Genomic DNA, 15,501 nt, shown 5'->3' with positions numbered 1-15,501 from the left:
CTCCCTCAACTTGTAATAGATGAAGCAGCGCCGCATCCTGGTGGCAGCTCAGAGGAACTGCAGTTTCATTCAGTGTGGGCTATGACTGGCTGCCACTGCTGACAGCACTGCAGTGATCATGCAGGTTATTTAGAAAGTGAGACAGGATAATACAAAAAAATGCTACATAAATCAACTGACTTGACTTTTTCCAATGTGTTTAGCTGCATGGTCTGGCCCAGCCTCAAGCGCCCTGCAGTCCCAGCAGTCCCAGTGTGTCCCGGCAGCAGCAGCAGCTCCAGCTCCACCAGCAGCAGCTACAGTTAAAGCAGCAGCTCCAGCAGCTTCAGCAACAGCACCACCTGCAGTTGCAGTTCCAGCAGCTCGCCCAGCTGGCACAGGGACAGCCTCCTGTCAGCGGGGGCACCACCCCATCCGCAACGCAGACCCAGAGAGATGGCAAGCTGCTGGAAGTCATTGAGCGTAAACGCTGCCTGTGCAAAGAGATCAAGGCCCACAGGCGCCCTGACAAAAGCCTGTGCAAGCAGGACAGCATGCCCATCCTCCCTAGCTGGAGACGGACACCTGAGCCTCGTAAGACTGGCACGCCACCCTGTCAGAGGCCACAGGCCGTCGTATGGGACACGGCTATCTGAGGTGGAAAGACAGGCCAGCAAGTACAGCACTGAAGAGAGACTAAACACACAGAGGAGTTCGACATGGTTGGACAATTAATAAAAGACAGGTGTAAAAATGGGTTTAGTAGAGAGAAATCTGCTTTTCTTGTGTGATAAACTGATCTGAGAACAGTAATGAGGGTAATTGGAGACTTTGACCTTGTCTTGGGTGGGGGTGGGAGGGGGGTGGGGGTTAAAAAAAAGGGTTGATAAGAGGTGAAGATAAAGAAGTGTTACAATCAGACTAAATTAATCTCTTACCCGGGTGATTTGTACTTGCTCTGTACTATGTCCTTTTTGATGTGTTCTAATTGCCAATGATTTTTTGCCACAAAACGCCAGTACTATTGCTACAAAATGAAGACACCAACTTAACAATAATGAGTGGGATGTTTTCTGAGATTGGTGTTGCCAAATTTCTTCCTGACTACTTGAGACATAAAGGAATCATGTATTTTCTCCAACACACAGTTGTCCAACACACATAGAAGCCACTCTGTGGATGAGAAAAGGCAAGACTCATTGATAAGTTATTGAAGTGTTTCTTGAAATTGTGACTGCATATGAGATGTCTTGGTATCAATAGATTGTCATTGTGGATGCAAATAATCATCACTGAGGAGTAAAAGCTACCTACTGTATCTGTTTGCATATTTGTAATGTAAATCTATTTACTTTCTCAACGTTTCTGCAATTTTATAGCAATATGCTCCCAGTGCTGGAGCAACATAATTAAAACTTGTGTCAACTAGCCTAACATACATATCTAAGACTTGAATAAGTCATATTTACTGTGTCATTCTCTGCATGTCACGATAGACATACAGTATTGTAAAAGAATATGTGTAGAGATGATCATGTCCGACTTTTACATACAGCAGATCTTCACTATGATAACATGTGGTTGTATAAAAAAAAAGATGAATATATCGCTTGGGGTGTCATTCGAAAAGGTGGCGTGACAGAACGATGGCACATACTGTGCAGTCCAGCCAAATATAGATACAGATCAGTGGTACAAAAACTTCATCACTCATGCTTATCCACAGTTGCACATTAGTGATTGTTCCACCACACAGAAAATCAAGCACTGACACCCATCAACACAGACTGTACAATATGGTGCAACTGATAAGACTGTGAGTATTGATCACCTCAAACAGAATGCTGGAACAATCTGCACAAAACATGGTATACGCTTCAGAGAAATTAAACCCTAATGTACTGTAAATAGATATGTACAACTGTATTGAAAATGTAGCAATTATTTCCATTTTCATACTTGTAATCAATACATATTATGTAGCATATACTGTATAAACATAAACTTTGTTCACTTGTTTTTTCTAAAAGAATTAAGTACTTTATCTGCTGCAGCCAGTCCATGCATTACTTATAGTTCTACTAATAAACGGTAAGCCCTCTAAAGAAAGGCACAGTCCAACAGTTGTTTATTTAAATTTATGCAAGACTCCCTTTAAGCTGTGTTATTGTTTTATTTATGCCTTTATTTTCTACATTCATTTTTATTTGTGTACAGATTTCAATGGCTCGTTGTCTTGACATTTTGAATACTTTGCTGCTATCTTGAACTACTGGTGTTGTTCATTCAACTACACGGTGTTACCATGACAAACATTATTAATATAGTGGTTATTGTTACATATTTGTTTTATTTCTGAAAGCCACGTGAAATGAAGTTTTGTACCTTGAAGAGTGAGCCCTTCTGTAATAGTATTAAGGCACTTGAATGTCTCTTGGTCGTTGTTGTTTTTATGATAGTTAGCACCAAGCTGTACAGTACAGTACACCCAGTGAAAAGAAGACCTATTTAAATGTTTGAGAGTCACTGCTTGGCCTTTTGTTTTTAGGTCCACCTGCTCGTGTTTGAGGGTCGAGGTTTTTCAAGCTTACTGAGTCCATTTTCAAACAAACACAGATCAGGGTGAAGGAAATGGGCAAGTGCAATGCATGCAGAGATTCCTTACACTGAAAATGTTCCAATGATACTGATTATTGTGCCCAATTTAATTTCAGATACCAAGTACTCACCTTACTATAATTCCTTTTCACAGACTGATATGGAACCCTAGGTATCATTTCCAACATAGTTTACAGAAGCTGTTGGTTTTGTGTGTCTTCTAAAACAGTGGCCATTATATGAGTGCCATACTATATTGATATGGTAAGATACGGTGTACCTTGGAAATCACTGTAGTGCTATATTTGCATTGATATTGTCATTAAAAATAAATTTTATATAATGAACTTTACACAACAAACAGGACTGTCGCATGTTTTCATGCCTCACCTTTTTTTTTTTTTTTTTTTCTTTTTTTTCAGTGGAAATGGTGGGGAAGTGGACATTATGTTCCCACTGCACTTCTGCAGCAGCTGTTGCAGCACGCTCAGTGTCCATGTGAGGGCGCTCTGCTGCTGCTGCTGCTGCTGCTGTGGCTGCTGCATGCTTAATATTACAGACACTGCTTCATTATGGCACAAGCGAACAATTGTATAGTGTGTCAAATGCGGTAAATAAAGCACAGATTTACCTCACAATTTGCAAAATATGAGTTTTAGAAAAAACACATTACAGTCTAACATGTTGAGGTCAAACTTTATATATAGATAGTTATCTATATTATCATCTGAAGAGTCTATTTCTCATTATTTCCAATTAATTAATGTGACTATAAAACAGGAAGAAATGAAACTCTTTACAATATCTACGACATGCGTTCACAATGAATATGAGGATAATTTAAACACAGATGCTTAAGAGTCCTTTGGGATTTTCAGTCATATAACATGTGGGTTTTTCTTCAGGGACGTGACGATCCGGGCCTCACAGCCAATTAAAGCCTGCCCTCAGCCAGCGCGCGGTTTGCTGTGCTCGGCGTCTGTCACGCGTCGGGAGGGAGAACGTGGCGCAGGCGATTGGCCATCCTGGAAGAGGAGGCGGGAGCAGCTCTGCTGGGGATGAAGGAGGAGGAGGAGGAGGAGGGGGAGGAGGTGGTTGGTGGGGAGGGGGGATGTAGAGAGGGAGGCGGAGGGAGCGCTTTACCGCAGTATCACTAGATTTCTGCACCACTCATCAATACTCTGCGGCATGCAGACAAGAGCTGGGGGGGAGGGCACTTATTAGGTCTGTGCTGAGTGGAGGGTCGCTGCCTCTTACCTGCCATTCTGCAGATATTAGATAAGCAAGTGTCTTAACTTTAATTCTAATTCATTTGTGCGTCTGAGTAGACTTGTTTAATTGCTCTCTTCTTCCCATAGCAGCTGAGGTACAGTAGGTCTCTCTCTCTCTCTCTCTCTCTCTCTCTCTCTCTCTCTCTCTCTCTCTCTCTCCCTCACCCCTCTCCCCCTCTCTGCTGTCTGGCTAATTGTTCCAGCCGGGCGCGCATTGCATCAGGGCGCGTTTATTAGAGGCTTGGGGTCCGAACTTGTATGACAAAATGGCAAAGGATGGAGAAAAAGGCGAGTGGAAGGAGTTTATATGGAACCCGAGGACGAGGGAGTTTCTGGGCAGGACGGCGAGCAGCTGGGGTGAGTAGCCGTCCAGCCACAGCAATGCAGCAAACGCGGTCCCTGGGCTCCGTAACAGGTCTCTGTCATAGTCTCCTAAAGCTTTCCTAAAGGTTCGACATGGTGCGTCAGGAGCATCCTTCGTGTGTAACTATGATGATCAGTTTTAACCTGATGGTCAGTGTTCAGGTGATGAGATGAAAGGTCCATTACTGTGTGCTGCTAAAATGTGAATGCGGCACCGCTCCTGTGGAAGCCGGCCGGGGAAAATTCCCCCGGCCTCTTTATTTATTTTTTAATGATTATTTATTTATTAATTTATGGCACCGCTTTCCCTCCGCAGTGCGCTTTGCATACAGGTGGAGGCATATGGTCTTACTTTACATTTGAATTAGCCAGATTACTGCAGCATTGCTGAAACAGGTTCCACTCTGTTGCAAGGTGCATGTCATCAGCTCCTGTGTGTGCAGAGAGCTTTAGAGAGCTGGAGGATGAATTCTGCTGCAGAGAAGACTCCTCACAGGGAGAGGGGCTACCGAAGTTAAGCAGAAATGGGGTTTTTTGCCTGCAGCTTAATCTAATGAGCGTTCAACATGATGTCATTCATTTTCAGGCATTTCCCCACTGAGATTTTGAAGGAAAATCCAATCCCAGCCTCTGTGTAACAGGAGTAATGCCATATATGGTCCTCGCTTCTGCCACACAACCAGCCTGCAACTATTTCAAAGATTCATGAAATGATAGGGCGCATATGGCTCTGTTCTAATGACATTGGAGCGTTTTAATCTGGGTAAAGCCGAGGGCCAAATGCTATTTGTATCACCTCCAACCCGGCCCCTCCCAGTGAGTGTAAATCAGTGAGGGATTTAATCCTAATCTAATGGCTTCATTGGCTGATAAGGAAGGTATCAATTCAGCGCATAGGATGCAGAGAAGTAAATCACTTTCAGGAACTTGGATTGTTTTTGATCTTTTCTCCAGGATGTGATCTCAGTGGCAGCAGTGTTTGTGGTTGGAATAATGCTGAAAGTGATTTTATTTCTAGTGGTATTTCTGTGATTTTATGTTTCATGAATGGACATTGTGCTTTTCGTGCAGAGTAGGGAATCATTGACTGTATCTTCCTTTGCCTGAATCCCCCCGCAGTGTACGACTTAATCCAGCTCAATGCGTCCCAGGTGCTTTAAGGTCTGGTGGCCTTTTTAAGCTGTGCTCTCTAAGGCTTGTTAATTAGGCTATTTCTGGAGTTTGTCACTACATGTAGGTCTGCTAAACTTGGCATTTCACCTTCGCACTTTCTCATTCTCCTAATGACGCACACACTGATCTACAGTCCAGCCATCCATTTCCTATACCCACTTATGTCAGCATGTGCTGAGAAAACACCCTAGTCAGGTTTCCAATCTCTTTAGAAAGCAAATTTGTTGTTCACACTTATAATTATGCAGAATAATGTATGTTCAGAGCATTAGATCAAAGGCTTCTTTGAGGATGAAACACAGAACACTTCCCTGTGTGTTCTGCTTTGTGCAAAGAGCTGTAATGATATGGAAATAGCCTTGACAAAGTAGAACAGTCCTGCAATTTTGATGTTACATTGCCACCAGCTGACACCAGGCAAACAAGGTCCAACAACCGCCTCTATTTAAAATAGGACTAATTAAGTGTCCTGCACCTCCCACTTCCAAAAAAACAACAAAAGGCTCTGACTGAAACATCGGAAAACAGCCTCAAAGGGCCGAACAGGAAACAAAACCACGATGCTGGTCTTAGTGTAAGATTGCAGATCATATACAAGATAATTAATGGTTTGATTAAAAGAACCACAGCTCCAAGATATTGATTTTTTTTTGTCCTCTAGAACATTTCATTTTTAGCTTAGAGGTCTGTTTGATCACCAGTTTACAAAGCAATTTTGCAGCGTGTCCTCCTAATTAATTCTGAAAGAAAAGCGACACCTCCTGCCATTATGGCTGAAGAAAGAACAGGATGCTGGACCATCCCACCCTGGCCTTTTGTTCTTCGCTTTCAACTGCCGTCCACAAACAAAACGAAGGGTGAAAGAGAGATGCTTCACCGTCCATCATCGGCGCGAGCTGAGAGGGCACGCTGTATACCTAACACCCTCTTTGCCGGGGGGGAAGCCACCCTGCCTGCACGCTCCAACCTGCGTGCACGTGTGCGCAGCCAGTGTCCCCCGGGTGGTGTCATATTCGTGGTTAGCACGTCAACCCCTCTGGATGACAGAAAAAAAACACTTAAGCACTTTGTTTTGTCGCATCTTATCTCTGATGCCTCTCTTGCTGTAGTGCCTCCGGCTTGGTCCGGGGCCCAGAGAGCTGACTCTGTATATATTTAATGACTCAGCTTGGACCTTTTCCATGCAACAGACGGGATGCTCTCTGCCATCTCACTCAACCATTCATTCATTTCACCTCCCATAGGAAGGAAGGAACTCTAGGAACTCCACATGCAAAACACACACACACACGCACAAACACACAGTAAAGCTCTAAATCTTCAGGAGACCCCTCTGTAGTCGCCCCCCCGTAGAGCAGCTTCCCCTTGACATTTTGTTATAAGCCTGGCTGTGTGGGGAGGCAGATGCAGCGCTATCAGCACTGCTGACAGAGTGGAAGAGCTCCATGCTGGGGGCCATCCAGCAGAGGCGCAGGGTCAGGGCACTCAGTTGCTACCCAGTGCAGGCCTCAGGTGTTGATTAAAATGAGGGATGTGTCAGAGAAAATGCTATTTTTGTTTTCCTGCTCTCGATGTAGACAGGAATGCCCGAGGTGGGAGCAAACAGCTGCTTCAAAGGTATTTGATAATTCCACGTGTGTTGACTGACACTCTTCATCGAACATCTGTGCACTGAATCTAATGCAACAGTGACAGTGGAACGTTTTTTTTTGTTTTTTTTTTCGTGGTAATGTTAATTAAAAACAAGAAAATTAATAAGCAATATTGGCTTCACAAAAGCCAAAATTTTACATTTATCTGAAAGAAAACATATATGAAGGAGAAAAATAATCATTAGTCGCAGCTCTACTCGCTGTCCAATGTATCACCATCACTGTGGTGTTCTTACACTGTTAATGAAGTAGAGCTACTCTATGATGGCCTGTAATCTCCTGACCCTGTGGCCTAGTCTCCAGGGGTCCTGGTTCTCCCTCCTCCTGTATCCCCCTCTGTCATCGTCCCTCTCCCTCTGTGGACAGGGCAACTCTTTAATGAAATTGCTCAGAGAGTGGCCATTCAGTCCTGTTTAATTAAGGCCATTTCAGGCTTAGAGACAGACCACAGTTCTGATGGAGTCAAATGAGTGCAAGAATGTGAGAAAAGTAAACATATGGTGTATGTTTTGCCCATTAATTGATAAAAGTAACCATATTTGGACCATGTTGTGCAGTTAATGGTATTTTAAGTGTTTAATGGAGGGTTGTTCATGAGTGAGTGAGACAAAGAGGCAGATGTTGCAGATGGAATGAGTTTAATGAGGATTAACTGGCCTCCCGTGAACATGTTTGGTCAGAAAGTGGTCACACAGACATAACACAGCCACAGCATTTTATCAAAAGTGATTCCATCATCAATTCAGATGTAAGATTATTCATACTTAAAAGCATGTTTGTGCATCATGGTAATTATGAAATGGATTGTACTTAACTAAGGGTGCAGATGTCTGTCAAATGTAGCCTTCATGCATAAATCAAAAGCCTTCTATTGTAATGCACAGCCACCAGCTCAATGCCGCGGAAGTCTGGATACAGCAATCATTGCAAAGGAAAAAAAAAGGGTGAAAATCGTTAAGACTGGGTCTGCACTAAGCTCATGCATCTGTTTACATGTAAACACAGGTGAAATTATGTTATCTTCAGACATGATGCAGAACTGAGAACCTCCCCATAACATCATGTTCAGTACTGAGATTTTTTAAATATCCACATTGTTTGATCAAGTCGAATCATAAGGGCAGGGGTGTTGCCTGTACTGCTTCTCTGGCAAGAGCATGTGGAAATAACAGCATGCTTGTTTGTGTGCTGCTTAGTTAAACTGTGTTCTCAATTAATTTTTATTTCAATACATTGCCATTTGTTGTGAGACAGTGCATGCTAGTTACTGCAACGGCCCTTTTCGTATGGGTTTAAAAATGCAATTGAACTGAACTGATTGAATGAAAGTGAAATGAAGACTTTGTTTCTCAGCTACAGATATGAATATAGACGATAAACCAAGTATGTTAATATGAGTGAAAACATGATATTATGTGTAAAGCAGCTTTTCTAAAATCATGCAATAAGCTAACAATTTGAAGAAAAAAAAAATGTCTTCTTGGTTTTAGCAGGGGCACTAGTTAGCTTAGCTGTTTTGGTCAGTAGCTACCAACTAGCCACATCGGCTTGATCATGCCTTCAAATATGAACACAGGATTTGTGAGGCCTGTTTATTTCTAGCATTTCAGTTTTTCAGTTTTTCAGTTTCATGTGTACAGTGTTACATGAAATCAGAAATATCTGCTTAATGTTTTACATTTGCATAATTTCCCTTCAAAATGTCTCTTTAAAATGTACATAAGGTCTATCAAACTGAATAATTTGATGTAGAACCTCTGTGACCGCACTCTTTTTCTCATTTGTGTTACACACACTTGATTCTCTTCTCTCTCCTTTGCCTGCAGGTCTTATTCTTCTCTTCTATGTAATTTTCTACATCTTCCTGGCCGGCTTGTTCGCACTCACCATGTACGTCATGCTGCAGACCCTGGACGACCACAAACCCACCTGGCAGGACAGGCTCTCCACACCAGGTGCAGTGACTAATGACACAAGCTGCTGAACGCTGGTCACGCTCTGTGCCGCGGCGTCTTGAACTCCCTGCTCTCTCTGTCACTCACAGGCATGGTGATTAGACCCAAAGCAGACGAGACCTATGAGATTGTCTATAACATCCAGAACACCGAGAGCTGGGACATGTACGCTCAGGCCCTGGACAGGTTCCTGGCACGTAAGTCTGGCTCTCTTGTACAGTGACTAAAAAAGCTTACTGCTGGGGATTATCCTACCATCGAGAATGAATTGTTTTTACCTAATAAGAGATAATTCCTTTACAGTCAGCGGGTAGGAGATTGCCCTGCGCCAGGGTTTTAGTTGAGTCATAAGCCCTTGCAAACAAACTAAACCCCCAACGCTCTCACCCCTGCAGCCTACAACAACTCCGTGCAGGCCCAGAAAAACGACGAGTGCACCCCAGACCAGTACTTCCTGCAGGAGGACAGCGGCGACGTGAAGAACAACCCGAAGCGTTCCTGTCAGTTCAACCGCACCATTCTGGAGGACTGCTCTGGAATGGGTGACCGTTACTATGGATACCAGGAGGGCAAGCCGTGCATCATCATCAAGCTGAATCGGGTATGAAAGAGAAAGAGGGAAGGGGATGGTGTTGCTAGGAGACATGGAGTGACTGAGAAAATGAAACTGGTTGGGAATGAGGGAAAGATTATCCCAGCGAAAAAAAAAAAAAAAAAAAAAGAAAGCCAGCATCAAGATTATCTGATTTATCGCTGATTTCTGGGATATTTTATAGCAATTTTAAAGCTGATTTTTTTTTTCCACTCCTGTGTTTGAATGAGAGAGACATGGGAATGCTGCTGGAGATGTTTTGTCTTCTGTGCCTCACCAGGTGATTGGGATGCTGCCAGGAAAGAATGGACAGGCTCCCTATGTCACCTGTGGTGCAAAGGTAATCCCTTTTTGTCTTCCATAATGAAAGGCTCAGCATAACAGTTTGGATTTCAGCCCATTCATAGCCATTGTGTCTCACTCTAATCTGCAATATGCCACCTATCGCTCATCTCCTTTCCCTTTGATGTCTGCGTTTGTATTGTTTCATCTATCAGATCTCTATTACATGTCACTTTGTCACTTACACCACCTGTCTTTGTTGCCGGCCTCCTCTTTGTTCTTTTTCCCTCTGTGTTCCATTACTTTGCCCACTCTCAGAGATACAAAGTTGGCAAAAATGAATGGGTAAGAAGAGAGCAGAATCTGTGTCTTTAGACTTAAGATTATGTCTAAACATGTGTAATCATTGCGTAGATTGTAGTTATATGTTTATTTACTGCGTGTGCATCAAGGTGAGGTATTTTTCCTTAAATAGTTCCTGAAGTAGAGTGTAGGCATGTTAGGAAATGAGATTTAGAGAAAAGAAGGAGATTAATGATGCTCACCTCCTCCTCTCCTACTACACATATGAAGGGATCTTTCAGACTGTAACTGATGAAGTTGTTTCACCCCCTCAGAGAGAAGACTCTGACAAAATTGGAGAACTGGTGTACTTCCCTCCAAATGGCACTTTCAACCTTATGTATTACCCTTATTATGGCAAGAAAGCTCAGGTAAGGCTGTCTCTTAAATCCAAGTGTGACTTCAATTGGTAAGCATTGCTGTTAATAAGCGAGCAGCTTGCGTAATACATCTCCAGACAGTTTATACAAGACGTACCTGGCAGAATACATAAGCTTCCGTGTTAAGACGTCCCTGGATCTGTTTTTGCAGGTGAACTACTCTCAGCCTTTGGTTGCCGTCAAGTTCCTTAATGTTACTGCCAATCAAGATGTCAACATCGAGTGCAAGATCAACGCCAACAACATTCCCATCGGAAGTGAAAGGGACAAGTTTGCTGGAAGAGTGTCTTTCAAGCTGAGGATCAACACTCATAACTAGGTTTACCTTTTCCTCTCCTCAAAACCTTCATTCTCTGCAACATTGCACATACACAGAAACAAATCTCAGCATTCACACCCTTTGTAGGAATTGTTTACAACCCCCAGATATTTGGGGGGAAATTGTTTGTCTAGTCGTGTGATGAGATGAGGCAAGAGTAAAAGGGTGGCAATCCTGTCATTATTTCTGTCTGTGAGCTTTGGGACAAATTTCTTTTCTGTAAATTAGTTTGAGGTGACGTCTATTTATACTGCATGACAAACTAGGGGATGTAAAGGATGTGAACATGTGTTTTCAAAGTTTGCAAGGATCAGCAACATTACCACGTTATTGCTGCTCCCCTCCTGCTGCCTCCTTATAGAGAATCCCTCTATATATGAATATACACAAGTTACAATACAAAATGTGTATATCTCCAGTATTTATACGGTATCATAACCTTATATCAGTACGTCTATTTTGTTGCACTTAAAAGAATAATCCAACAGACTTGCATATATCTTGATGGATGGATGCAGAGATGACGCCATTTTGCATGTGTGTATTGTCTTTAGTGTGCTATGAGGGCAGGAGGCCCCTGTGTCCCACCTCTCTGCTAAGTGTGAAGTAAGGTTATGTTAAGCCACTGGCCACCAGGAGGGACCCCACTCTAATCTACTAAACCTCACGCACAGCTAGTTTGTGTGTTTCAATAACGTGCAGTAACATAGCCATCTCCAGCAGCAGAGGGCAAAACCTTTAAGAGTGTGTGCATGTGTGTGTGTGCGCGTTTGCGTGTGTGTTCCATTCACTGCTCCCATTTCATACTGTAGGTCGGGAAGTTGCATGCAATGTGCAATATTCATTAAGTGGCGTAGATTATGAATGCTTGGGTCTGTTCTTCAGTCAAGAGGGACCATACATGAAATGATCATTTGATATTCACACTGGCTGTTTGACCTGAGGGCAGCTTAGAAAGCGATTCACATTTGGAATGCCAGATGAATTACGACAGGCGACAGTAAAACAGTCATGTTTCAGACAGCACAACATGATATAATTTGCCCTCAAAGCTCTCAGTCTGTCAGCGGCTGAAAGGAATTTTAGCTTCCAGGTTCCCAAACATCCGTCTGGATATCAAATGAAAACAGCAAAAACGATCCTCCTGCTGCGCAACAGCGTTACGCTCCCTCTCTCTGTGTCATTTCATTCCTCAAGTTAAACCAACAGCCATTTTCTCAATTTGTAACTAATTTACGCATAGATATTTAGAGGTTTTTTTTGCGTGTGTTGCATCTATCTCATGTATCAGAAATAGATGCTGTTTTCATGTTTTGTATTGATTTGCACTGGAAGTGTGCTTTTTTTTTTGGTGAGTTGATTTAATTACTGTACATTTTTGGAGGAAAAATGACGTAGAAAGTTTGTGTTTGTTCCCTTTGTTGCATTCATATCCATTATCATCCTCTAAAATACTCATCCAGGATATCAAAATGTACAGTAAACATATTATTTTAAAGGTGACTAGAGTCTTGAATATATGTGAGTCGTTAGTGCGTCGGAGTTTTGTTTTATAGGCCTTTAGGAAATGGAACAGGACATCTGCTTCCTCAACCACATAGAAAATGATATTTTTTCATTTAATTAGTTCTTTGTTGTTGTATTCTCCACCGAATCAGTCTGAAGGCAACGTCACTGCAGTAACTTGACAACCAGTTTGAACAACCACTCTCTCGAAAAACAAATCACAGATCAGGCCTGAATTTGGTGCTGGAGCTGTTGGCTTGCTGTCATTGTGCAGCACACACGACGCTGTCAGAAACACCTGCAGATATTTAGCTGGAGAAATCTGCGAGGTTAAAACCGGACACGTTAGCTACAAAACTGTACCAAAGCAGCTGTGATCCTGCCATGTCATCGCAGCAAATGTGGAACACAAGCCGCTGTTCGCTCATGTTTAAGGTCTGGCTCGGTTCCACCGCGTTTCTCAATGTGCTCGCAAATATCTCGCCCTGGTCCAAAGGACCCCATTATCTGATCCAGACGTGATAAAGAAAGACAATTAGATCTAATTTGATTTTCTGATTTCTTAACGAGGGATTATTAATAATCAAGGATGTGCTCTGACAGCCACCAACAGTCATTTGAGGCTTTCTTTGCTTTTTCTTTTTCTTTTTGACAGTCCGCTAACCAGTTCACATGCATGTCTCCTGGCATTTCCGCAACAGTTACTTAATTTCACTGTAATCTCTTAATCTGGTCAACTAATCCAGAGCAGGCACGCTGAACTTCTTTACCCTACTTTGTCGCTCCTCCTCCTTGTGTCAAACGGCTGATTCACTGTCAGCGTGCTCAAAATGGATAAAGCGAGCTTCATTCATTTCTCAGTTTTCCCCTCAATCCGTCCAATCCTGTTTTCCCCCAGTCATTACTAAATCAATCAAAGCCCCTTTAAATCACAACATAGCTGAATAGAATGTGTTGCTTCATCCTTTAATTGGACATTCTTGTTTGACTCATGTGCATGTGAAGATTAGCTCTTCAACCAAAGATCTCCATGACAGTTTCAGTTTTATTTCTTTGTGCAGCACTGACACATCCTCAGCAGCAGAGTAAGGATCTCATGCTAAACACCCAGTGTTGTGAGAAGGCATACTCTTATATAATAATAATACGCACAAAAGGAACATGTGTCACTTCAAAATAACAGTGCCTCCTGGTGGACAGACAGTGTTGCTCCCCCAGTGTCAGAATGTTTTTTCCTATTATCTCCATTTATCTGTTTTCTTTTTTTTCTGTGATAATTTGGAGATGTCCTCAAAAAGCAATATATTTATTTCCTCTGTGGCTGTATGATGTATTTATTGGAAAGGCTGCAACAAAGTCGGTGCAACGTGTATCATCAAGAGCAAGAAAGAAAAAGGGAAGAGCGTATGGATAATTGCATTCAGGCAAATTTGCCGGAGTGCATCACCATGATGGAAGAGTATGAAAAGTAGTGTTTTGTTTATAAAAGAGTATTTTTATTGCTATTTTGTTGTAAAGAGTAGAGAATGTATAAGCCTGGATTGTATCATGTCATGGGAGCGATCTGGCAGGTTTTCATCATTTAACTCAACGAATGGCAAAATGTTAACAGCTTGGTCGGACAGGTTTTTGTTTTTTATTGAGAGACATTTTTTTTGTTCTTGTATGAGTCCTTTCCACGTTCTTAAATTGGGCTTGTGAAGCTTGGGGTGAAAGTTCTCTGAACACCGGGCTCTGCTGTGTCTGAATGAAGTCATTAAAAGTAAATCGGTAATGCAGTGAATACGTCTGAGTGAGCAGCTTTCAGAGAACTTTCAAGCTCAAAACCTTCAGAAACGATTGAGGACTAAACTAAAACAAGGCCCAGTGCAAACGTCAGAGAGAGAGTGTGTTAGCTTTCAAATGAGGAAACATCTCAGCAAACCTCATACCCCCACCGAGCCCCCTCGTCTTAAATCCTACTATTGCCTAAGACCATGGTCAAAGGATAGGTCAAGAAAGAAATCCATGAAAGTTGTTGAGATACTCTCACCCAAAGGGATGATAATTCTATTCTGGATGATCTTTATTTTATGCTCTTACTGTATGTATATTTTTGCTCATGTTTACTGCAAACCAAGATAGAGAAATAAATAAATGTCATTGAAGGGAACTCAGACTCACTTCTTTCAATTTATTTGTCTGGTGTCATTATAGGATGAGAGAAGGGATTTATTATTCATTGCCATGATCCCAGTGTGGATCCTTTCATCATGGCCTGTTGTGAATGTAGTCTAATGTGTTAAGGCCTTTGTAGGAGACGGAGAAAGAAGACAGCCAGCGTCAAAAGTAGCATCGGCTGGTTATAATCTAATGTAATCTCATTGTCTGTAATCCTCGCAGCCTACAGCGCCAGTGTTAACCTGTCCCCATATAACAGTACAGGGTAATAAGTGAAAGGTTAAAACAGATAAAAAAAAAAAGGGGCATGATAGTCTTAGGCTCTTATGTGTGAAGTGAACCACTGAGGATCTCTGCGCTTTATTTTCAATAGAGCATTGAGAGGAAATATCACCCCGACACGTCACCCTCCTGAACACATCACAGGCCAAAGGTCACAGATTAAAGTCCTGGCTGGATTCTAAATACAACACAACAGTTGCGCATAATCAGAAATATTGATCGGCCCAAGCTCAGAAATGTGTAGATGCTGGTTTCCTTTGAGAGTTGCTTTCATACAGTCTGCCGCCGACTGCTTGACGAGATTACAGCTGAAGTGTGCTTCCGCTTGCTGACCTTCAACCAGCTCCTGTCTCCTGCTCACTCTGTGGCTTCAGGCTCTGTCCCTAGCTCTCCTTCCTTTGCTGCCTCCTCCTCAGAAAGAGAGAGCACAGGGCAGGAAAGGGGAGAAAGCCAGGATTACATAGCATTAGAGGTATTTGTGGGTTTAAAATAGTCTGATCAAGAGTAGTGCCGGTGTCTGATACTTGCACACTTGCTATTCTCTCTGTTGCACACATTCTCTATATTCTAATCCAGAATTATCTGCAACCCTTTGATACACCTCAGATCAGGACTTTTTCTAATATTTAAGTCATAACATCTAAAAT

At 42.4% G+C, this 15,501-nt stretch overlaps 2 protein-coding genes across 5 annotated transcripts in view; both read left to right on the top strand.

Moving 5' to 3' along the window:
- nyap1 (neuronal tyrosine phosphorylated phosphoinositide-3-kinase adaptor 1) overlaps window positions 1–2,938 on the top strand; it is a 31,572-nt gene extending 28,634 nt beyond the window's left edge. For all 3 annotated transcript variants that reach the window (XM_076750828.1, XM_076750826.1, XM_076750827.1), the window contains one exon: window positions 204–2,938. In XM_076750828.1, the coding sequence (XP_076606943.1) occupies window positions 204–635 (432 nt within the window). In that variant the 3' untranslated portion in view covers window positions 636–2,938. The remainder of the gene's footprint in view (window positions 1–203) is intronic.
- A 790-nt stretch (window positions 2,939–3,728) lies between these two features.
- On the top strand, window positions 3,729–14,564 carry atp1b2b (ATPase Na+/K+ transporting subunit beta 2b). 2 transcript variants are annotated; one of them, XM_076750829.1, is made up of 9 exons: window positions 3,748–3,859; window positions 4,052–4,205; window positions 8,863–8,991; window positions 9,081–9,188; window positions 9,387–9,592; window positions 9,864–9,923; window positions 10,184–10,210; window positions 10,483–10,578; window positions 10,739–14,564. In XM_076750829.1, exons 2-9 carry the CDS (start codon window positions 4,115–4,117, stop codon window positions 10,904–10,906), a joined length of 885 nt encoding a protein of 294 aa, XP_076606944.1. In that variant the 5' UTR covers window positions 3,748–3,859; window positions 4,052–4,114; the 3' UTR covers window positions 10,907–14,564. The 2 variants fall into 2 exon arrangements, with proteins under 2 accessions (XP_076606945.1, XP_076606944.1); XM_076750830.1 differs by lacking the exon at window positions 10,184–10,210 and having other exon boundaries at window positions 3,729–4,205.
- Window positions 14,565–15,501: the final 937 nt, after the last annotated feature.

This window comes from Chaetodon auriga, chromosome 15, assembly GCF_051107435.1.
Source record: "Chaetodon auriga isolate fChaAug3 chromosome 15, fChaAug3.hap1, whole genome shotgun sequence".
Classification (NCBI taxonomy): Eukaryota; Metazoa; Chordata; class Actinopteri; order Chaetodontiformes; family Chaetodontidae; genus Chaetodon; species Chaetodon auriga.
The sequence above is the reverse complement of the archived record's forward strand: the minus strand, read 5'-3'. Positions and strand labels throughout refer to the sequence as shown.

Coding starts and splice junctions, on each gene's coding strand:
- atp1b2b (XM_076750829.1), top strand. CDS start 4,115: ATGGCAAAGGATGGAGAAAAAGGCGAGTGGAAGGAGTTTATATGGAAC. Junction 8,992..9,080: donor GGACAGGCTCTCCACACCAG/GTGCAGTGACTA, acceptor TGTCACTCACAG/GCATGGTGATTAGACCCAAA. Junction 9,189..9,386: donor CCTGGACAGGTTCCTGGCAC/GTAAGTCTGGCT, acceptor TCACCCCTGCAG/CCTACAACAACTCCGTGCAG.